Below are 25,269 nucleotides of genomic sequence, written 5' to 3'. Positions count from 1 at the left end.
TATTGTGAGTAAATATCCCACAAGCTAGAACAGGCCTACATTTTCTTTCTATTTATGCTACATATCTGTCTGTCTGTAAATCCATCTATCCATTCACACATGCAACTACCATGCTAAAATTGGTTGAAATATTAAAAACAGAATCAGAGCTGCTATCTGATTGCATACAAGTGTCTACACTGTTGAGGTAAAATCCAGTTGAAACACTTTTTGAATTTCAACTTTGTTTTTCAAGTCTTGGCTTGTTGATATTTGAAAATTTCTCCAAATCTGTTAGAATATTGTCTGTAATGTATGTTGCATTTATCAATTAGGGTTAAAATATCCAGTGTGGATATATCAGACCAAATACTATTTTTCACAAAATCTTAGGAGATTTCAGTCAGTGTTTATCTTTTAGAAGAAAATCAAAGTCCTTCCCAGAAATATAAAGAAAACTTAAAACTCTCAATTTTAATAATGTCATCATGGTTCTTTATCGTCTCAACTATCCCTACTATATAATTTATGCTATGCATTTTTTGTACCCATCTCCTGACTGGTACATTTGCACAATGAAATTATTTTAATCCTATGCAACATGTCAGAGAACTGTATGGAAATTCCTACAAAGCAGGTGAACTTTAATAGAGATTTCTATTATCATAAATTTTTCTACTGAATGATTTGTTTAGTTGGATAATACAGGTTATATGTAACATTAAAAATGGAAAAAGATCTGAACTGATTTATTATGGTCTCAGTTGCTTTTCCTTCACAGAACCCTGATATTTTAAGACATGTATAGTCATTTTCTAGATGAAAGGCATATCTTTTTTCTTCGCCCTTTATTCTTCTCAGTTCTCTCAATAATAAATAGAAGAAAGAGAGCAGTGTGTTGATTATTTTTTTATGTTCTTCTGAATCGTGTAGCCATTTGACTTTGGAGTTGTCCAATTTTATATGCACTTTGTATTAGTTTTATCCATCCAACATTTATCAAAATTATGCTTTAAATTTTAAAACTGTGCTTGCTGAATCCATTGAACTTACTGAAGTTTGGGCTATTTTAATTAAGTGTGTCAACACGTAAAGTTCTGGCTTCAGTTGTATGTTTTTCCAACCTTGCCAAAATCTGGAAAGCTGTGAAAATGTTTCTTTTGGGAGCTCGAGGTGAAAGTGGTAGAAAAGGAAGACAAAGACTCTTATTGTCTCTTTCCAGAAAATTATAAAACTGCACAATACACCGTAAGGATTAGTTTTAAAAAAAGAACTGTGGAAAAATGTTTCAGGCCAACTTGAAAACGAAAGTTTCTTTTAGTTTCACAATGGAACTGGTGTTCACACAGGAGAATGTGAGAATGATCAAAACTAAGAACTTTTGGTCTTTTGCTCTTTCCTTCAGGCCATTCCACTTAACTCCTGTGCAAAACTTGCTGAACTATAAAACTTTCCTCTCACCCTTGGTGAGGATCCACTGCAATGGCCCGTGGCTCACTGAGCTCGGTGGCTATTAGCACTTTCCTCTTCCTGCCATCTCCCGTTGCAACAGAGATGCTCTTATTGCCAGAGTCTGTCCAGTAGATATTTTTATGGACCCAATCCACAGCTAGGCCCTCCGGTGAGTGGAGTGAGTCGACCAACGTCACCTGTTGCGAAGAGTCACTGGCCTTATTGATGTATGCACTGTAGGACAGAAGATAACAACTGATTAAACCATGACTAATGTAAACATCAGCGAATAAATAGCCTTGGAAAAGTATTCATGCCCCTTAGACTCAGCCCCCAATACTTTGATATGCCTAAATAAAATCCAATTTGACTTAAAAACAGTGTACCCTGTGTGTAATTTAAAGTCTGCACAATCTGTGAAGGCTTCAGAGGTTTGTTTTAAAAGACTAGAGAACCAACAGCACTTATGAAGCCCACGAAACAGTAGAGAGGCCAGTGGATCAGTTCTGAGAAAGTCTGAGTTGATAGGAAGGTGCAAGGAGCTAAATACAATGTAGAAAACTTGTTAGATGCTTAAAAAGACTAATGGTTGTCACAGATATTCACCTTCCAGCAGGACAACAACCCTAGACAAACAGCCAAAGCGTAGATCACTGCATATTCATGAGTTACAACAGCCAAGTCGAAGCCCAGGCAATAATCCAATTGAGAATTTATGGAAAAACCTGAAAATTGCTGTCTATGGAAGCTCTTCAACCACTTTAACTGACCTTGAGATATTTTGCAACAAAAAAATTACAAATATTTTGTTCTCTGGATGTTCAATACTGGTAGAGCATACGCCAAAAAATGCAATGCCTAAGAGTATATAGCATATCTGTGACTTTTCAAAAAAAATAACCTACAAAACCAGGATATTGTGTATATGAGGAGCTCTGTGTGAGATTTTCTCCAAACAGAAAGATTAGATTTGCCTCCATCTATTAATAGAAAATATTAAAAAAAGTTTTTTGTCCTGCTTTATTTCTTCACCAGGGAAACATGGTAAGACATAAACACATTATCAGCTCATTGTAAGCCAGTCTTATGAAATAGCTGTAAAAGACTGCACTCCAATTCAGTTTCTGCATGGGAACATTTCCAAAGGGGCACCAGGAGGAGATTTTTGGGTGGGACGAGCATCTTAACTAAAAGAGCAAGCTGGTGGGATAATTGGAGTGAAAGATCAGGGGGAGATGGATGAGACTAGGATTTGGAAGCAGATTGTCTAGGTAATTGACTGCATTACAGTTTGCCAACTCATTTTTTGTGTATGGTGGTAGGGATGGTAGAGGCTGATCTCACATTACTATGACAGATATTCTGAAGTTTTTTTTTATTATTATTTTATGCTACAGGACGTCAAACATAAATCCAAACAGAGTCTGTTCCTCTGGGGTTAAATTGGAGCAATATAGGGTATTAATACAGGTATTAATGCAGTGCTGGACTGTCTTGGATTTGAAACTTAGGTTTAGACTATGGGGCACTAAAAGTGTAATAAATATCCATTTGGACATTTACATTTCAGTTTTACACTGCATGGAAACAGGGTGAGCGCATAAATAGTTACTGCAAACTGCAGAGCAGAATAAACAAGCAATAAATTAAGAACTCAGAGCAGATTGCATCTTTAATTGGCCATACAATTGTTTGCAACATCTCTATTACTGGGGGAAGTTAACAAGACATTAACCCACAGAATGCTAATCAGTATGAAAAAGTCTGGAAAACCACATCACTGTGATGGGGAGAAGCAGCACATGCTTCCCAAGGAATTAAAAAAAACTTCAAAAAGAAAAGAGTGTTAAAATATCTACTTATTTTTAGCATAAATGTTTAAATTAGATATTTTTTAATTTATTTTATTTTTTTACTATTTGTAAATACAACTTTATGTATAGTATATATACATAAAGTATGTGTGTTAGTTTTCTTTGTCACATCAACAAATTAAATAATTATTTAAGATTATCAAAATATGACCATGCATGAATGAAGAAAGTGTAAAATGGATGGAACAGATTGACGGCAGCTTACTTGTAAAAGTAACAGGGAATTTACTGAAGAAAAGTTTTTGAAAAATGAGAAAAAAATTGAAATAAATGGGAAAATGTGAATGAATAATTCAAATATTATCAAATAACTGGTCAACCTATCTGAATCTTAAGATAAAACAGAAAAAAGAAAGAACAGAGGATGAATATGTTTTTAGTATTTCACAAAATGCATAAAAAGGGAAAGGATCCAATTTCTTCTGACTTATTCTCATTCTGCTCTCCAGTGCTTGGATACTTCAAGCCTTCTCTTCTTTTTATTTTCATAACACATTCAACCATTGGTTGGAAGCCAAATTTATTCACCTGCTAATTCCTATGTTAATATACACAGCAAGCTGGATAAACTGCATGTTTGTTTTTTGATGCAACTCTCTTATTGTTTGCTTGATATATGCTTTCACACTATATTCTGTGCTGAAAGTCTTGCATCAAATTACATATTATTTTAGCGTAATACCACATAAATAAATCTGGGCACACACTGCAACTGTAATCATCTGGAGCAAAAACAGCTGTGTTCAAACGGAAGTAAATAATTCTCATGTAACAGGAAACTTTGTATACATTTTTGAAAATGCTTGTCAAAACATTTACATTTATAATGTGTTAAAAAAAAAGAAACTAATGTGATCAATGACAGAGATTGAGAACGGCGTTTGGCCTAAATGATATAGTTGAAACGTATTTCTTCTCTTTAAGATTTCATTTAAGCATGTCTTTTTTTTCCAACAGATGCAAAGTCCAATTAGCTAAGTCATTATGATATATTAAGTGTTTAGTTGTCTGACTGAAAAGGTGGTACCAGATGAAGTTATGTCAATAAAGGGTTCCTATCAATTTCTCAAGACCAACTATTTTTAAAACTCTTACGCTTAAAATATGCACCCTGGAAATACCAAAGGAAGGACAAACAGATGACTGGACATAAACATAGATGGACAGATGTATATATGGATGAATGCTTAGACAATGGAATAGGGAATAAAGTTAGGAAATATAAATATTTCCCCATACTCTATTTTCTTTTTCATTTTATGCAAATACTGTAAATACTTTAATCAGATTCAAGACTGCAGAATACCTAATTCTAAAATGCTTTAACTGCAAAAATGACAACTCATAAAATAGTATTGTTTTCTAGAAAGTCATTTGGACTACAACACAGCTAACATAAAGTAGAAAGTCCTCTCTGACACGGCTGCAGACTAATTACAATAACAAGAAACTTTCTTCAGAATGCAAACTGGGTACTAAAGATGAGGCTCGGACCTTCCTAGTGCAAGCTGCAAAACATTTTGTTTTGAAAGGATGAGGTAGACGTAAAGAGAAGCTTGAACAAGGTCAAGTTAAACTGCACAACTTCATTAGCTGAAGCCCTTTCAGAGAAGCTACGATGCATGAGTTTATTTACCGCTTTGAAAATAGAGTCTGCTGTAAAGAATGAGTTAATTTGTCCTTCCTCTGTCACAAGCCCTTTAGTGTATCACTGAGCTGATGAGAGCAAATGTGTGTGTGTGCATACAGATGAGTAATGATGGTGATTATTGAGGCAGTGAAATTAAGGGAAGCATATGGCTCAGCTGAGATGATAGAAGACCCCTCCATATACCTGCCAACTATCAAACTTACACCAACTAACAACTGCACACAACGCAACTATGCACACAAAGTATGTGTAGCTGTGTGGGAAGGGGTGTGCACATGTGTTTGAGGAAGGACAAACAGCTCCACCTTCCTCTATCAGGCAGATGACACAACCCTCCAGGTGTGTCAGCTTCCCAGCAGAAGGTGTGACCGGTTGAAACAGACAGGACGGATAGATGAAGGGGCAGGATGTGACAGACTCGGTGAAGTATGCAGAGAGAGCTAGTAGAGGTGCAATGGTGCCTTAGATGTGCACCTTGTTCCATGCCCCCATTTCCTGTTGCCTAGTAGAACCAAGTGTACTTTAATTATTAATTTGTCTTCAAAATGCAACAATAAAAGGAAACTCAACAAATTTCACCAAACAAAAATGTTGTTTTTATGTTGTAATTCAACTTCCTCTTATTCAGACTCTTAGAAGTTGTAACTAAAGATGCCCTAAACATACATTTAACAACTAGCAACAGGTTGGCTGGGCCATGATGTCTTCCGTTCACTGCTACATATTTTATTCTCTTCATGGCTGCTTCCATGATACAACCATCAATAGAAACTATCACAGTTTGTAAAGATGGAATTCCTTCAAATTTCTTAACTGCCAGTGGACAAAATCAGTGATTCACTGACAATACAGTCATGCCTTCTGAAGCCACTCAAAATCCAGGATATTCTTTTGGAGGCACAGTCCCTGTCAGATAATCTGCTCCTTTTACTCCCCTGCTAATGATGCCCTGGGAAACCACCCATGTGGCTCATATCTAAAACCAACAATGACTGAGTGCACATTTTTGTGTGTACCTGTATATTTTGCGATGATACAGATCACACCAGAACATCTTGTTAGTGGAGACGTCCACATCCAGGGCCACAGCATTCTTCAGAGTGGGAACCACCTGTGTGTATTCGCTCTTCAGCAGGTCAATCCGACGGATTTCATGACGATTAGTAAACATCAGGCAAGGGCTCTTTCCTAAAAAGAAGGGAGGAGGTTCATGTTATCAAAAATGGATTAATTAAAAAAAATATTTCTAGTTCCCCATGTGCCATAAAATTTCCCCCCATGTAAAGAAGAAAATTGATTGCTGTGCTATGTTGCTTGGCTTAACTGCAGGTGACCTGCTGCTATATGAAGCAATGAGACAAAATGGGCCTCAGACTAAAGTACACCAACAGCATAGAGATGACACATCATTTTATTTTTGGTACAGCCATGTGTCAAGTGTGTTATTGGGCTCTTTTCTTCAGGTCCACATAATTCAAGTTGTTAGCTGGTACACCAGTTCCCCTAAGGCACATTTTTCAGCAGACTAAAAGTGAGCATAACAAAAGGACCTCATATTTAGTGGATAGAAATGTGGAAATTATTTTATGAGTTACCAAGGGTAGATTTCCAAACTTGCAGATATGGGAGATTGTATACAATTCTAGATGTACTAAAAGCTTTTATCAATAAAAATACAGATCATATACTTTTTTTTATCCTTAATTTTTAGGCTCATCTTTCTAGCCTCATTTACCAACGCATTGATTTTACACATCTATTTTTCAAGCTTCCCCCTATCCAGAGAAGCAGAAGCGCCACTTAAAGCCTTTAAAAAAATTATAAAACAGGCACACTCATGCACAAACATCCACACAGAGGCACGCTTTAGTTTTGTTCCTAAGCTTACCATGCGCTACTTCGCAGGGAGAACATATTACATTTCTACCACTGTTTGGATGCAATCATTTTCCTCTGACTAGTAGGTTGGTAACCATCAATTTCACCCGCTGAGAGAGAGACAGAGATAGACATGGAGGAAGAAACGAACAGGAACAAGTAAAAGTGATGGATGAATGTGTTGTCATGGAGGTTTGAGGAGTAAGGGGATGTAATTGGGAGAGTGAAGGTCGGATGAGTTGAGAGAGAAATCAACAATCTGGTAGGTAGAGGGGAAAACAAAGTGTACAATAAGTTGAGTGAAAGAGAGAAAGAAAATGTAGGAAAATGTGATATTTTTCCGTGTGTCCTTTAGCGCATTTTTATATGCCAAAAGGCATATAATGATTTTAATCACAAGATTAAAATTATATTCATATCCCTGGAAGATTTAGATTTCAAATAACTTTTGTTTAACTATAAACTTTAATTTCTGATACCATTAGACAGGCATCTCATCCACCCATCCATTTTCTTACACCCTTGTCCCTAGTGGGGTAGTGCCCCACTAGGGTACCTTTCTCCAGTGAGACATTTCGGGCGAGAGGCAGGGTACACCCTGGACAGGTTGCCAGTCTGTCGCAGGGCAACATCGAGACAAACAGGACAAACAACCATGCACACACACACACACACACACACACACACACACTCACAAGTCAGGAGAATTTATACAGACCAATTAACCTAACAGTATTGTTTTTGGACTGTGGGAGGAAGCCAGAGTACCCAGAGAGAACCCATGCATGCACAGGGAGAACATGCAAACTCCATGCAAAAAGACCCCGGGCTGGGAATCAAACCCAGGACCTTCTTGATGCAAGGCCACAGTGCTACCAACTGTGCCACTATGCAGATGGGCATCTCTCCAAAAGTAATAAAATAATAATTTGAAAAAAGGTTTTATGCTTTTGAAGAAAAGTCATCCATTTAGAAAACTGTGCAATGTGGCAACCAAAACAGCTGCATATACAGATGCAATTTCTGCATGTGTATAAATTATTGCAAGGTGTTTGATTCTAAAACCAGAAAATATAAACATCACATGGCTATAGTTAAATCTTGAAAGTCCAGAAACATCATTTGGACCTTATCGATATAAACGTTTTCAGAATTAACAGTGCATAGTATTTTGCAGATAAAAAAATCTTATCTTCAAAACCACAGAACGATGAAAAATTGTGAGATGCGTTTGACAACACCGGGCTGTATCTTTGGTCCCATGAGCTACCACGGGAATAACCTGACCACAGCTTTAAAGCCAATTTGAAAAGTGTGTTCTCAAACTGTCAAGTGTGGCTCACGCTGCTCCTGGCGCTGTGGTAACGCTCCCAGTACACCACAGACAAAAGATAAAATAAGTAGGTTTGTTTGGTCCACAGACAGTTTACAGATTGGTTTCTGCAACGTTGCAACAACCTGTTCTGTTTTTTTTACTGTGCTGTTAGTGAGGCTTTTGTAATGTCATTCCCTTGCCTTCAAAATCTTTCGCTTACTTGTGTATAAATACTCAGATTGTTAAAGGATAAAAGAAATCCACAAAGCAACTGATTTTTACCTTGCAGTATTTTTCTCATTCATAACAATGAATTTTGAACAGGTATTCCAACAAGATATTTCTGTTTACTTCTCTTCATCCTTTCTTATTGTCTTGTTAACACACACGCGCCCGCACACACCCCCACACACGCAGTCTAACCCAAGTTGATGAGTCTTTCGGTGGCTGCACACTCAAAGTTTATGGAAAAACACTGAATGCAATAAGTGAGAAATAAAACTTTGCTCAGGGGACGTAATGGGCGCTGTTATGTATCAAAATTATTGCTCCCAAACACACATACCAGCTTAGAGAAGAAAACACATAATGACTCTGACCTGAGACTTTGCTTTTAATTAGTATTGCTAGACTAACAGTTACTGTGAAATTAATCTGGGGAGCCATAAACTGCATGTTGGGATTTGCATAAAAGAACACACACAGAGTTGGAGATTTATTTGGATTTTAAGAACTATTTAAAATTAATTTACGCATCCCAAATTCAAACTTACTGGAACTTGGCCCACATCATATCAAATCACAGTGTGTAATACTGCTCCATCACGAGGGACTTTCATTTGTGTACGAATTATGATCCGTCTCTTTAAAGTAAGTGTCTGAAGAAACAAAATGCTATATATATGCTGATTTCTGAGGGCGAGCATATAGGAATGATTTGACGGACAAATGGAGCTTCATTAAATCCTCATTACTTCAGCTTCACGGCGCTGGCATTTCTGTATTTACTGTCCCGCTTCTGTGCTTTCCTTTGAACAGGAATTAACGTGAAGAACAATCAACAATAATTCAGTCATATTTTAGACTCTCGCTCTTCTTGTCTCCTTCGGAACATAGTGTTTATTGGGCACAGAAATATTCATGGAAATAATTTGTCCATCCAGCTTTTTTTGCTGCCTGCCACTATTGAGCTTTGACTCAAACAAGAACTGTTTGCTCTGCCTAACAGTAATAAAGATTCACACAGAGAGACACTGAGCAATCAATGGGGGTTTTTATGCCACTTAGCTTCAGAGTGAGGATATGTTTTCTGCTTTAAGCACTCTCATTACCAGACCAGCTTTCCCTATAATGACTTAACCTAAGACGATAATTACCAATAACATGCTTTCTCCCTCATTTCATGTTGAAAAGTTAATTTGCTGTGTTAGTCTTTTCAAAGGTACTGATCAGAAATATGCAGATTCCGAGTTCCTTTCATTCTTCTTGAGGTATGACTGTACAAAACACATCTTTAGTAAAATAAAACAAGTTTGTTAGGTAGAAGTGTTGAAAAAATGTTGCGACTTTCTTGCAGCGATCATGAATTGACCAAAGCTGGTAGAGATCCTCAGTACCAAAATAGTTTTACAGCAATGGGTTAACCAACAAACCAACTTACAACATATAACAGAGTGGTCAAGTGTGTAACATGAACAGCCATTTTTCACATCATCATACACTAGAACTTACCAATAAGCATGTTTTCTTGGTCTAATATAATACGCATAGAGTAGAATTTGCAATACAGAGGCATAAAATTGCTAGACTGCTTATTCATTCATGCATTGTTCATGTCTACCTGACTGAAGCCGGCCATGCTAAAAGAGATTTTTAGCACGGTCATAAGTAAAAATTTACCAATATATTCAATATAATAATAATATTTACTGTCACATGTCAGCACATGACTACAGTTCATTATTCGGGTGAGTTAGGGAGAGTCAGACTTTCAGCGGATAACTGAGTAAAGCAAAGTTGTTCCATTTTATTTTTTTGAGCTTTAAATCAGTTTACATAATGAATGTAGATTTGGAAATGTACATGGAGAGTGCTGTTTTAGAGACACTATCAACACTAACCACCCTAAAACTAAAGCTGGTTACAAATCAGCAACAAATCTGATCAGTGCCTTTCTATTTACAAGTCACTTACTTCTGGTCCAAGTCTGTTTTAACTTTGTCTATTTGGATGCATGCCCCCAAGTTTGGCAATAGTGAAGCATTGCTGCTGATATATTCTGCGCACACACTTTTTTGTTTGAAACACATAGACCTTAAACCAAATCTCCTGTTCAATAATACACTTTGTTCAACAAGTAACTAGGCTGTCATCAATTTAATAAGTGTATTATTCATCTCATTAGAAATCTAAATCAGGATTTATGTTCAAGAACAAACAGTGAATATCTACATTCTCAATTAATCAAACAGTGCTTTTATTTTGAAAAAATAGAAGTGTGTTTCTAAAGTTATGGGGTTTAGAAGTGATTGAACTGGTTCAGTGCTCACCTTTTGGGAACAACTCCACTGCATTTTTACTTCATGATAAAGAAATGAATTACTTCTCATTGTCCAGCCCACTCCAGAGCATGGGATTATATTTTTTATTCATTACGCTGCTCAGAGAGATCTTGCCAGCAAATAAGGGTTACAGACCCTGCCTGTGTCCTGCAGTGAGTGCAGGCCCTTTACCCACACAACATCCTTCTCCTGACACCCCAGGGAAAGCAGAGGCGGCTGGCTGCAAACTTGCCATTATTGTGGACTAAAGAAAAGGATGGCAAATATTTATCTTTGAACAGATTGCTGTGCGGGTCCTGCATACGAAACAAGCCTCTCTTTTCAGAGTCCCGCTGAGTGAGAATGGTGTAGGATGTCACATTGTAGTTAGGGGTGCTGGAATGGATGAGTAATTGGTGTTTATACAAGGGTGAGTGTTGATGTGTGAATTTGCTCAAGTATATATGGTATCATGAATGGATTTTGGTGAGAACATCAATCTGTGGCAGTGTGTATGCCTTCTCCCGAGTGAATAACTGGCTTACCCACAGCTTTGCAGGTCTTTGAGGCAGGGTCCATCTCGTAGCCTTCATAGCACTCACATTTATAATCCCCTTTGTAATTGATGCAGATCTGACTGCAGGCATCTGGGTTCTCACACTCATCTATGTCTGTGGAAAGAGGAACATAAAGAGAATGTAAATCAATGTAAAAATAATATAAACTAGCTACAGACAATGTAATATGTTTTCAGAATATTGCTTATTTAGAAAGTGTAAGGAAATCATTAGATTCACAGATTACGCTTTTCCTGATCAATACCAATTTTAGATTTTGCTTGAAGCCTGACTTTCCAATTCTGAATGCAAAGAATAAAAAAAAAATCTTTACTTAACCTGCTGATCACCATTCAGAGACAATCAAGAAAAAACTAAGTTAAATCTTCTTGCAATAGTTTCAAAATAAGTTCCGTAAGAAACAAGACAAACATTTGGCTGCGAAAGGAAACAATAGACTGAAAAGGAGAGTAATTTCATTCATCTATTGTGAGCAGCTGTGAAGCTTCCCATAAGACCAGAATCATTTTGATGAGGCAGAGAAAAAAACAAATAAATCAGTTGCATCTCTGCTTGTACAGAAGAATTCCCAGAGCTCATAGTCTTGCCCATCTGTGAGTCCTGATGCTTTGTCCTTCCTCCTTCTCTGTGCACCACTCTATCTGCTCTGCTCCAAGACATTGCTATACAAGATCATCTAGTTGAAAGCACCCCAGCACAAGTACAACTGAAATTTTCAGTTTGCCTTTTATGTTCGTTTTCTTTACATGTAGATAGATTGGAAAATCTCACTAGAATTGAGTCAAGAAAGAAAAAAAGTTCAAATTTGTTTTGTGAAAATGCCAGTCATTAACAAAGCATCCTTTAATATTTATTAAAGGTCTTGCTAAAAATTATTCACCCCAGCCATTGTTTTTCCATATATCTAAAATCAGGATTCACATGCAGCAAGATGGAGAGAGAAGCTACACGTTCCTCTCCCAAGCGACATCCTCCAGCTCAATATTGGGGTTCCCAAGGCGTTCCCAGGTATGATGGGATATATAATACCTTCAGTGACTTCTGAGTGCCAGGGAAGGCACTGAGGGGGATCCTAATGAGATATTAAAACCACCTCAACTGACTCCCTTTAATGTGGAGAAGCAGCAGGCCTACTTTGAAGAAGAACTCCTTGAAGATATTGCCGTGGCTATCGCAGTCAGCTACTGTGAAATCTATTCCCAATCCATGTTGAAATTTCACAAACTCTATTGAAAACAACCAACCCAATAACATTAATTTTGTGTGAGCAGCATTTATAGTTGATTACAGCAAAGCTGTGCTTTCCTAAATATTAAAGATGCTCGTCATAAAGGGGTCGACAAATTCTGAGACTGCAGTCATTAAAAGCAGAACTTTGTATGTTAATTTAGAGAAAAAGCCTGAAATATTATCAAATAGTTTAGTTTGATTTGTTTCAGCTGCTAGTTTGTGTATTTTGATAATAAACATAATTTGGAGTGGGGGATTATTAATTTTAGGTCTATCTGGTCGAGGTTAAAAATATGATTAGCAAAACTGCTTTTTAGATTATGCATGTTTTATTGGAATAATTGAGGAGAGGTATGATTCAGACTGGGTTTCTAGACAGAGAATCAAAGGGTCACAATAGACAAGCAATTTGAATATAAAAGGTATTTTTTAAGCAAAAAAAGGAGGAATGAAAAAGACTAAAAAGGTTTAGATGATATTTTGACTGGATGAGCTCAGACGAGCACCCAAGTTCACACCATTAAAACAGCAGTATCCTGCATAAAGTATTTTCTTTACCTCCACAAGTCTTTTTGTCCAGGAGTTTGTACCCAGAGGGGCAGTCACACTCATAACCAATTCTCCGGTCTCTGCAGATGTGGGAGCACCCGCCATTGTTGTCTGCACACTCGTTCAGGCCTGCGGAGAGAGGAACGGCAGGGCGGGAGGGATGGAGGAAAAAGACAGACAAGTGAGCGGAGGAACAGAGGGAAGTGAAGAGCAGCTGAATATTGATGAAATAACTCCAGCAGATTTTTTGGTTAGAATAATTCAGGCTGCAAAGCACACAAAGAAAATGCTGGACAGAAAGACAAAGCGGCCCAGATGGTGTGTGTGGATAGTTTTAATCAACCTGCCAGTCAAGATAATTCTACCCTGTCAAGTGTGCCTGTATACATCAGAATTTCCATTCAGAAGGCTAGTAAGCTTAAAAGCCATAGAAATGTGGCAGAAAATTGTGTTTGCTTCAATTATTAGCTTGTTCATAGCTGGGTAGTACACAGTTTGGGTAGTTTCCACAGTTAAAGAACCCATTCTGAACCAGGTACCACTTCACTTTAATAGCCAAGTGTCAGACAAGCACCTCCACGTTTATTTTTGTCCATTTCCTCCTCTTTTTGTCTACAAGAAGACCTGATTGGATTCTCCCTATTTTCCTTCCAAACCGTTTTATGTCTATTTCTGCACCACCACTTATGTCCCTTTGTCTTTCAATCACCCTCCAGGGAACCAAGAGAGATCACTGCAGAGCTGAAGCTGGTACTTCATTACAGATTTACATTAAAGATTTAGGCTTAAGGCTACAGGTACGGCTGAGGGACAGAGACTTTGAGTGAGACAGAGAGACAACGAGAAAAGAAGCCAAGAATGACTAAAAACTTGATTAGAATAGTCTTTAGGTGAAATTAAAGTCGTAATTCACCCTGTAATAAATGCACAAAAAAGAAATAAAATAAAAAAATCTGTCGGTTTTGTTAAAACTATTGTTCTGTTCATTTCATTCATGAAGGTGAAGATTAATAAATTATATCACTGAATTGTGTTTTCTTTTAGTAATCCAATTCAAAAAGTGAAAAATATTAAAGAATTTCATTAAACGTAGACTGATATATTTCAATACTTTACTTATAATACACTTTGGCTTATAAGTATTGGAACTGCAAAGCAAAACCCAATTGAAATATATTTTTGTGATGAATTATGGGCATGTTATGACCCACATGATCATGGAAAAGATTCTTGGTTTTATAGTTGTCTTGTACAAAAATATTGGCACACCAAAGAGGGGAGAAGGATAAGCCATAAATAGTCATTAAAAAAATTCTCATTAAAGAGAGGACAAGTGTTGTGGAAAATGGTGCAAAACTAGAAAAGCAGACCATTTGTTTGAGAAATTCACAAGATTCATAAGTGCCACTGGACACTTATTCTGACATCTAACAATATATTTTAGCATATCTTGTAGGTTTTATATTTCCTCCATTTAGGATTTAGAGTTACCAAATCCCAATCCAATACCACTTACAAAAAAAAAAAACAGAACAATGTATCATACAAGAAAGATTAGTTTTAGTTTGCAGGAAGGTAAATGGCTACACATGTATTGCATGGTGTACATTAGTACTTGATCTCGTAACAAAGGACATTTGATTACATTGCTGTCTCTGTTTGTTTTTGATAAAAAATACTTTGCCCCAACAGAAATTTTTCCAAGATAGTCTTCAATTGAAACTTCAGCACAAGGTTAAATAGTTTAAGAAAGTAGCTATAATTTTCTGACTGCATGTTGGCAATCTGACTAAACCACTCAGATTTCTGAGGAAACTCCAGATTTGCTAAATCAAGAAAGCAATATGCTTAGTTTTGCACACAAAAATTGCCAAAATATTGACGCACGGCTGACTGGCTGGCTGGGTAATGTATTTGTGGCTCAAATAAAGATCACTGCACATCCAGGGCACAACTTGTCAAAACCTCCAGCATCGGTCGATTAAAAATGCCTTAAGCCGGAATCTGATCCAATAACATTCCAACTGAAAATAATATTTAACCTTTTAACTGGTAAGAACATACATGATATCATTTCCTAGTTCAAAATGCTTTTAAAAGGTGAGAGGCTTTAGGTGAATAAAAGTTTAAAAAAAAAAAAATAGCAGTACAGTAACTTTACAGAAAGTTCTGTGGATGTTTAGGATGGGTTTTGTAATAAACTGACAAATGATTTCTAGGATTTAGCTCTGAAGGCCCATTTCAACAAAAATGAAACAGAAATAAAAACAGTGCAGTAAAGACTTGAAAGTGTTCAAAATATTATTTTGTTATGAAAATAAATTGTATGTAATATAAATGCTATGATCATTGGGTAATATAATAATAACATATACATATCTCCTTACAGATCAGAGTGACCTTGAAGGACAACCTGCCCTTATAAAATTTTCTATTCACATACAGTAAAATGACGATATACTCCGCTTCAGAGAAAACATGGTATAGAGCAGCTTCCTGAGAAACTTGACACTTTTTTAAGCACTCTAAGACAATACTTACCGATGTGATGCCAATAACTTCATCTGAAATTACAGGAGGTTCCTTACATTTTTTAAAATAAAAAAACAAACTTTATTGATCTCATTATGAGGTTGGATGTTTCATCTGTCCTTCTCTGTTTGCTTTGCATCTAATTAGAAATGTGTGATTAGAGATCAAGATGTGGTAATTATGTGTGACAAAGTGACAATCTGCATGACTCCTTATAGATAATGTAGTGCAGTCACGTTTTCCTGCTCAAGATTGCAGTAAGAGAGAGCTGGGCCTCTCAGTTCTTTGATCACGACACACAGCTGAGAAGTGTCCTAATTTACCCAGCCTTGATCGAATGAATCTCCCGTTTCCACGAGAAGCGACCACCCACACCATTTATACTGCTCATACATTTGCAGGTATATCACCCTGGCACATCTGAGGTGGTGAAGACTGATAAGCCTCAGAATATCTCAGGGTTTTGTCTGTTTGAAGTGAGATGATCTTACCACACTCTTTCACTGGCTCATCAGACCAGTCTTTGCAGTCTTTTACACTGTCGCACACCTTGCTGCTGTCGATACACTCTCCGTTCTTACAGCGGAACTTTTTTGGTCCGTCACACTTTGTAACTGGAAAGAAAATGAAAAAAAAAGGGGTTCCACTTTGCATTTTTATTTTCGAAAATTTAAATTAACTAAATTTGTCTAACAGTTTTGTAGTTATAACAACCACTCAAAATGCTACTACAATAGAGTCACATTCATTCAGCTTCAAGCAGAAAAATGAACAAAATGTAAAATATGTATTTGGTATTGAGTACCTTGATCAAGGCCACATTTACATGTGACCGCAAATCATTTCTGAACTGAACTGGCAACTTTCTGAACTACTTTTCCCAGTCGTCGCACATTTAATCATAGTCCTGTTTCACTAAAGAAACTTTTTCCACATGTTTTCTGTATTCCCTATATGGCTAGCTGTGAACAGCTGCCATTATCTTGGATTTTTACAGTTGTTTCACACTCTTTATCTTTCCTGATGGTAGTGCTACACAAGATTTGAAGCTTTTGATGTTGTTTTATAACATAACCATGATTTGAAGTTTTTCAAAGCCTCATTCCTGACTTGTCTGCAGTCTTCCAGGATGCTATCTAAAAAAACATCTGAAATCTTATTGTGTAACCAACACAATATAATTTGCTAAGTCCATTTGCTAATTGCTTGACTTTTGATTTGTATGTAAAACAAAAATATATTTAAAAACTGTGACAACAATGTATAATATTTCTTCCATGTTACTTTGATTTATTTTTTAGCACTGAATCCTAATAAATTACATTAAAGTTTGGTTGTAAAATGACAAAATGGGGTAACAGGGATTTTACACAGCAGTGGATTTAAGACATTTTAAAGTTTATAATATGTGACATTTAGCTTCTTGTTATCCACTAAACCACTAAATTAATATATGTCTGTTAGTGAGATACTGATATTGTCTTAATGCTTTGCACAATGCTTTAGTACAGGGATATATTGTGAATCTATTATAAAAAAAATAGATTTTTTAATGTCCATACTCCTAAGTGTTCTTTCTTAGAGATTATCAAGCCATCTGAGATGTTTATACTGCATATCCCAGTGGCGTTCATTAAAAATGTTAAATTAACAACTGTTTAGGGTAAATAAATTAGAATCAAATAACTGAAGAAATCCTGGAGCTTGTTGCATGGAAATGAAGATTGCATTTGTGTGGCTAGAGAGAAAAAAAAAACAGCATAACTTAGATTTTAAAGCAAACATTTCACTACCCAAATAAGAAGTACACATGTGATAAGTTACCATTTACACAGCCAGCCTCATCACTGTAATCCGGGCAGTCGTGGACTTTATTACACTGTTTGGTGCCATGGATACAGGAGCCGTCGCCACACTGGAACTCATCAGGTCGACATGTAAGCAGCGCTGAGGGGCACAAACACAACACAAGGAGCAATTAGCTGAATGTTAACATTTTCACTGCAAAAATGATTTTAAAATTGAGAGCTTGTTGAGGATGTGCAATTTTGTGCATTTATTTTTTATTAAATGTCAAGGTTTGCACATCTAAAATGAATAAATCTTCCAAGCCTTCTCTGCACACAGATATCCTCATAACACAAACAGAAAGAAGGGAGTGTTTGTGCTTCAATGTGCTAATACAGACATTTATTTGGTCTTGCTTTAACAACGGAAGGAGGGTTTATTCCCCTCATTCATCTTTTTAACTGGCTTTTTAATTATTCATGTGCTGTGTTTTGGACCAGTTCTACTGAAGCAGGGGGGCAGACATGATCAATAACTGTAGAGTCTACAGAAATTAGTGACCTGCAATGACTGTAACTGCAAAGATAGCATAAATCATGGCCACACGTAGGTTACAAAGAAAAAAGTAGGTATTTAGGCATTTAATTACACATTTAGATAAAGCAAATAAACTTCAGCATCATAAAAAAGGTGTCTGCATACTTCATGTGAGTAGAAAGGGCACACTGATTTAAACTGCCTAAATAAAAGTTCAAGACAAACCTGAATGTTAATCCTAAACAAGCACAAAGTGCAAGAGATAATCCTGCTCCATCACAAAATGTGCTGATTCTCTCAGCCAAATCATTAAGATCTGAGCTCAGCTAATTATGATAATTCCTAAGGATGAATAGTAATGATAACGGATTGCCATCTGTGGAAGTGCTGGCAGCACAGAATATCAACTCGCAACCATTTCTCATTTACATTAACCTCCTCGCAGCCTTTTGACAGGGACTTGTGTCAGGACGTCTCCGCACTAACCCTCCAAAATTTATTGGAAAAGAAAAATGGGGGTTGGGAGTCGTCATTCCCAGAGAGGTGGAGGGGCCAATGTAGATAACCCACTGAGATTCTCACATCTCTGATTTACTTTGAAATGTGGCACCTCCCTTAACTGCTCCACAGTCTCATTTACATTACACAGAAACTCAAAACCATTACATCTTGTTCTACATAAAGCTCCAACCACCCACATTTATTCTTCATGTAATGAGCAGGCAAACAGATTCCAATGCATATAAAATAACCAGACCTTATCCATCATCGTCTATGCAAGGATGTAGAACCTTCTTAATTAGCATAAGTCAGCTTGCCAATTATGCAAAGCTAGGTTTGCATTCAGATTGTTTTGTTAAACACTTTTCAATGTTCTTTTATTAATAAAATCAAGTCCAGACCAAATTGTTTTTATTCTAATTTTAAAGCTGTAACTCCTTCATGGCAGTGTTAGACCTGAAAAAATAAGCTTTAAAACAACTTTGCAATTTTCGTGCATTTTCATTAGTGATTCAAACAGCTTTTGAGAGTCAAAGTATTTGCTGCTTAATTAAAAGCCACAGGTTAATTATAGATATTCTGTTTATAAAAAAGGAGGACATAGAGTCACAAGTTAAATGCTGGGACAGCCTAATCAGGATTAATTAAATAACAAATATGCAAGTTTTCTTTTCTTTTTTTTTGTAAAACAACAAATTCCTAGATAAGAATATAATGGAATCATATGACTTTTTCACTTGTTAAGGACTGACCAGTTACTGTCTGAATGGAAATTGAAGAATCCATCCATTTCTTATTGGTGAAAATGGATTAATAAACACTACCAGATTATACTCTCTGGTTAGGACACCACTGCTGAGGGAAAAAGAAGACACATTAGCTTCTGTCAGTATCAATGAGATTTAAGACACTATTTGAAAGAAAACTGTTTTTGAGGACATGTTGAGAAATGTCTGGTTCATCCAGTGGGGCAGTGAGAGAGGGCAAGACTTTCAGCAGGTAACAGGAAGTTTAGACAGAGTACAGCAAGCAGGACTCTGAAATTTGTCCTGTGTCATGCTCTGTTGGCATTCTTTCAAAATCTCACAGTTCAGATAGTAATCTACATTTTCTATAGAATATAGATTAAAATAGCTTTTTTAGGAGTGATGTTCAAGCTAATGGTTGTCTGTGGACATCCGTCTAGATATTCTAGGTTGTCTAGTCATTGCTATTGCAATAGAAAACGTAGACCTTGTTGGCCTTATGTGCTGATGAAAAGCGACACATTACAATGGAGCTTGGTTAGCCCACTTAGTAAACTGTAGCAACTTTCACCACATGTAGGCATCCACAGATGTCTCTTTACCTTTTGATTTTAAACCACATATTTGAATGGAGAGGAAAGTTATCTGATGTCTTTGTGATACATGAGATAGGGTATTAACTCTCAAAAAAACATGTCTTCATGTAAATGTAATGAATGTAGAATTTGGAACCATCTGATTTACATTTAGAGCCAAACTAGCAATCAATAATGTCAAAGTGGAATTTGGACTAAAACAAGTGGGACAAAATAAGGCAGATCAAATTTAATTGAAACTTTTCATCACCTAACAGCAACTGAGATGTACAAGTTACATCAGAGTAACTAGTACATTACTGAGATGTGGTAGATTTGAGACAAAATGAGGCAAAAATGAGTTTTAACATCTAAAACTAACTTTAGCCTCTAGCTGTTAGTGCAGTACTATTTTCTCAATAAAATGTAAACCTTTATCTTAACACTCTCATTTCATTATTTATCATGTTCCATGAAGGACAGAGGTTGAAAGTTCAGGAGAATAAAAACAATTTTTCTGTTCTGTATTAAGCCTTCCTATAGAATGAGACTTCCTGTTTCACAGACAGGTGAATGAACCATTTGAATCCTGTCTCCTTTCAAATTGCTTTTTAATATCTGGCTTCATTTTCAAATACTTTACTGACATTTGAGCTTAGTAAACATGTCCTCGCAGAAAAGGTGCTGTCCACTCTATTTGGTAGTGTTTAAATATGATGTGTTCACTGTTTGGAAAAAGATCCGATTTTGAGGTCACTTAACAGAGTCGATCATCTGAAAATTGTGCAATTCCGGTCACCAGTTAATATCTCATTGTATGTCTCTGCCATATTTGTTTTTTCTTAGCCTCATGCTGTGTATTTATATTTATTTGCAATCCTGGCACAGATATCTGCTGATGATATTTAGGAGCTGTTTGGGTTTCTAATCAAAATGATCAAAATGGTTTGGTGTGAGCAAGCCTAGTAGTTCTTCACCGGTCCACATTTAACCTGTTTATTTTGTGCATAAAAACCCACAAATCTGTGTTTCTAAATGTAAGGGCATTTGTAAATGTTCTCACTGCAGTGCTCCTTGATCGGTCTGAGTTTTGTGGAAGCATTCATCACAGTGTGGCTGTGCTCATATCATGTCTTACATGCGAAGCTGCTGTGATCTCACTGAGTGGTGTGTGGGAGTGTGAAGAGGAGACCAGATGGGGGTCTCGCTGGATGAAGGACCCTCACTTCCCACTCACACACGCGCGCACACACTCAGAAAACACATAAAGTCAAACATGGCGCTCTTCTTCAGCTTGTGAAGATCACATGGTTGCATAGCAACACACCCAGGGATCGTGGTGATACAGTTAGCGGTGATCTTCCTTCAGTCGTTTGGTGGCACATTTGTCACAAAGTCTTTGTTCAAAATAAATTGCAGGTGAGCCTTTCGTGTGTAGCCATCCAGTGGAGGAAAGCGACACACATAAACAATTATACAGCAGGTCATGCATTTCTACTGATATCACATCCATACAACAATGAGCTCAACCTTCAAAGGGAGGCTTTGCATAGAACAGATAAATTACATCAATTAACCAAAACACAGCATCAGGATAGCATAATCTGTAATTAGAACTAGCATGAAGACCTATGTAATTGTTAGTTCAGATGCTTAAAAATGTACCCTGATTAAAATAAAAAAACTATTCCTGAAAATACAGCAATAATGTAGGGAGAATTTTAAAATAAACTTCATGATCTTTGTTTTAATAAAGTCAGCCATTAGTGGATGGACTATTTTATTAGTTTTTCTAATCACTCAGAACAGCGCAGTCTGCTGATGTGCCTGAGGGAATACTATATCACCCTGTGGCAACACAGACAATTGTTAGCAGAATAAATTTGGTCTGTGAGAGATTGTTTGATAGCAATTATAATGACAACATCAGCATCCTTTTATCATCCGGCTGTGTTCAGCGCTCATTTGTCAACCCACTCATCACTCCCAACTACACAAACACTGATACAGCCACAGCTGACTTACGACAGTTTGCTTCATCTGATTTATCTTTGCAGTCTGCATCACCGTCACACTTCCAGTGCATGTGAACGCACTCTCCACTGCTGCACTGGAACTCGCCCGGACAGCCGGGTTTCTGGGGCTCCGTCCTGCGGCTGCAGCGCTCCATGGACTCGTCCGACTTGTCTTTGCAGTCTGGGTCGCCATCGCAGCTCCACAGGGCGGGGATGCATTCAGAGTCATTGCAACGGAACTCGTGCTGGCCACAGGTGGGGGAAGAGCATTTGTCCTCGTCGCTGGCGTCCCCACAGTCGTCGTCACCGTCGCAGACAAAGATGGGTGCCACACACTTTCCGTTACGGCAATGGAAATCTTTGGAGGGGCAGGCATTTTCATCTGAACAAAGGATGGGACAGGGAGACAAAAAGGGTTAATAAGATTCTCTTTAATATAATGAAGTAACTTCTTTTTAATTAATGCATAAACACCAATCAGCCACAACATTACAGGTGACAATTATACTCTGGCAATTAGAATATCACAACTTATCACATAAGTATTTTCTGATGAGAACACTTAGTATTCATGTGATTGTACTATATTTCTCCTGAAAATATAGCATAAGTTCATCCTTTATATATGTATATATATATATATATATATATATATATATAAACGTACTTATAGACCATACCATACCTATGCAAAATCACTTCTTCCCTGTGCTTCCTCCACACAGAACCATTAGACTAACAGCAACAGCACCATGTGTCACAATCGGGTGGTGTTTGTGTGTAAAATTGAAATGCTTAGCACTAATGTGCTTTAATGTATGTGGAAACGTATCAGAGACAATGTGATTAAGGACACAGATGTTGAAATTTGATTGCATTTATTCACAGGAATGCTATGGATGCAGCACCATGTCTTCTCTCCAGACTGGATAAAAGCATGCATCTTTAATGAGCAGAGTACAATTGGAGGGGTTTCTTTTTAGCTTTTGAACTTTTGAGTTTTATATGTGTAAAAGGAAGAATTCAGTTGAAAGCAAAAACATTTAGCTTATTCACCTGAAGTTTGATAGAACAAAATGGCTTATGTGAAAAAAAAAAGAATGAAAGGAGATTTCAGTAAGGAATGAACAACTCAGCAACTGAATAACCATAAAAATAAAACAATGACACACTAAAAGAACACCTGGTATGACTCTCAAAACATTTGTTCCAAAAACTATAAAGTTCTCTCTTTCTCCATTACTTGCCAAACAATATAGTGAAAACATACTGTCATCAAAAGGCAAAGAGCAAACAAATTGAAAAAAAATCTAGTGTGAAAAAAATGAGAATACATCTAATCTAGGACACAGCAGCAGGTGCTGGCTTTAGTACATGACCTTCTCCAGTAGCGTTTTGGCATCTTTGCACAGAAATACCGGTGGAGAATTCATATTCATCCTTGTCTTTTTTATGCTCAATTTAAGAAGGTGTCTGTGTTTCACTTTTACAGGAAAAAACTTCTTTTCCCCGTTTGCCACATGAAACCAGTGACATTTTCTAGGCTCAAACAGGTTAAACAAAAAGTGTTTTAAGAGCAGCTACTTCACAATATCCATCCTTTACCTGCCCACACTGTGGAACTCATAATGATAACAGGCAATTCTGTTCCTTGGTAGTGAGTAGAGCTAGCATGCTAATTACGCCCCACTCAAATCAAAGTAATTTAATAATTATGTAATTTAGATGAGTGAGCTTGTCTAAGGAGTTTCTGCAAAGAAAATCCTCAAATATCAAAAGATATTTTGTGTATAAAAAATATAAACATATCCCAGCTAGTGACAGTTTACCATTACTTGGGTTAAATCCTTTATTTTTCTGCTTCAAAGAGTTTTTCATTAACAGCAGACTGTTGAAGTGTTGGCTATAAAACAGTGAAGCACGGACAAGAAGCTCGACAGCATTGTTCCCACTGGGGTGCTGAACAACAAGAGACTAAAATCTGTTCTGAAATGCACCATGTTCACTGTAGAAACAATCAGCAAGATTGTTTTTACAGTCTTTCTGATTGTAGGAACAATCCAAGACATTTATGACAGTTAAAAAAATTTTAATAGTTCAATGCAAGCTGAAATTTTCAAAGAGTAAAAGTAAGATGGAGGTAGTTTGGTTAATAATTGTCAAACTGATATAAGAAAATCTGAAATGCATAAAAACAAAATATGCATAGTCTTAAAAAATGTTTCTTTTACCACTTTGAATAACTAACAGAACTTTACTATAGTGTGTGATGAGAATCAGTTGGAAAATATGTATGATTGTATCATATTAACCTCTTTTTTGTCAAGTGCCTTGAGATGACGTGTTGTGAATTTGCACTATATAGCTGTATCCGAATTCAAGGTCTGCATCCTTCGAAGGACACGTCTACGTAGGATGGGTCCTTCACAGACCACGAATAAACGTCAACCTGAAGAGAAAAGCTGTGAATTAGGACAGGTCTAGCTTTCACCAACTGTCCCCACCCCCACCTCTGCGTAACTCATGTTGCCTAGCAACCGTGACCACGTGAAGCAGAAAGCGGCGAAGAAAAAAACCAAAACAATGGAGCCGAAATTTGTTTTTCAGTCACGTATTACTGATTTCTGTATTATTCTTCACCTTTTATAGTAAAGGATGTTCCATAGTAAAAAAGGAAATCTCTTAGTTTGATTCTAAAATGTGCAAACGTGTATTGCACATTTCTACAAGGAATACATATAAGCAAATTATTCATTTACAAATATAATACTCTCCAGATCTCAGATAGGACATTACAGTTAAATAAACCTATTATGTTTGAAGGCTTAACTTTAATCAATCAAACCGATTTGCTCTGCTTTGAAATACTTTTGTAAACCAAACATTTTACATCAAGATATTACCTGTCTGAATAATATCAGTGTTTAACTTCCACTCAATGGGGAAAGCTAGCGGGAGTTTTTATAACAATGTACCAGGAGTTAGGCGTACACCAAACCTGAAGCACCCAGCCAGCTGACAGCTGGCGAGGGGAACTGGCTGTTAAAACAGCGGGAGCAGACATGTCCGAAAATCTCAGAGCAATATGCAATTAGGTGACGTACTGATGAACCAAACAGGTATTTAAGACTTACGCACTTACATTCTCGCCTAAAAATGTACCAAATCACGTTGTGTCATTTAAAGTTTAATATAGCAGAATAATTTGTCGCTCCGCCATTGACGCTCTGCCTGAACGCCCGGTTGGGACCCGCAATGAATTATGGGATATGGTGGGCCGTGAAGGATACACCGGACCCATCCTTCAAATCTGGGGAAAAGAAGGACGCATTTGAAGGCCGCATTTGAAGGAGTCTTTGAATTCGGACAGGCCTTGTCGCCACAGTATGACGTATTCGGCCTACAAATCTGTCCTTCGAAGGATGCAGACCCTGAATTCAGACACAGCTTATAAATGAGCTGAATAGAATCTTGCTAATCTTTGATCCCAATAGGAATCAGGTGATTTATATGATGCATAATTTGTAAA

General features: G+C 37.0%; 1 protein-coding gene across 4 annotated transcripts in view; it reads right to left on the bottom strand.

Moving 5' to 3' along the window:
* The window catches only part of LOC102225371 (low-density lipoprotein receptor-related protein 8-like), a 158,789-nt gene that overhangs the window by 30,022 nt on the left and 103,498 nt on the right, over positions 1 to 25,269 (bottom strand). For all 4 annotated transcript variants that reach the window (XM_014471049.2, XM_023339613.1, XM_023339612.1 and 1 more), the window contains exons 5-11: positions 21,751 to 22,122; positions 17,403 to 17,525; positions 16,070 to 16,192; positions 13,056 to 13,175; positions 11,235 to 11,360; positions 5,973 to 6,144; positions 1,441 to 1,665 (exon numbers count right to left, since the gene is read on the bottom strand). In XM_014471049.2, the coding sequence (XP_014326535.1) occupies positions 1,441 to 1,665; positions 5,973 to 6,144; positions 11,235 to 11,360; positions 13,056 to 13,175; positions 16,070 to 16,192; positions 17,403 to 17,525; positions 21,751 to 22,122 (1,261 nt within the window). The remainder of the gene's footprint in view (positions 1 to 1,440; positions 1,666 to 5,972; positions 6,145 to 11,234; positions 11,361 to 13,055; positions 13,176 to 16,069; positions 16,193 to 17,402; positions 17,526 to 21,750; positions 22,123 to 25,269) is intronic.

This window comes from Xiphophorus maculatus, chromosome 9 (genome assembly GCF_002775205.1).
Source record: "Xiphophorus maculatus strain JP 163 A chromosome 9, X_maculatus-5.0-male, whole genome shotgun sequence".
NCBI lineage: Eukaryota > Metazoa > Chordata > Actinopteri > Cyprinodontiformes > Poeciliidae > Xiphophorus > Xiphophorus maculatus.
This window is presented reverse-complemented; position numbering and strand designations above follow the sequence as displayed.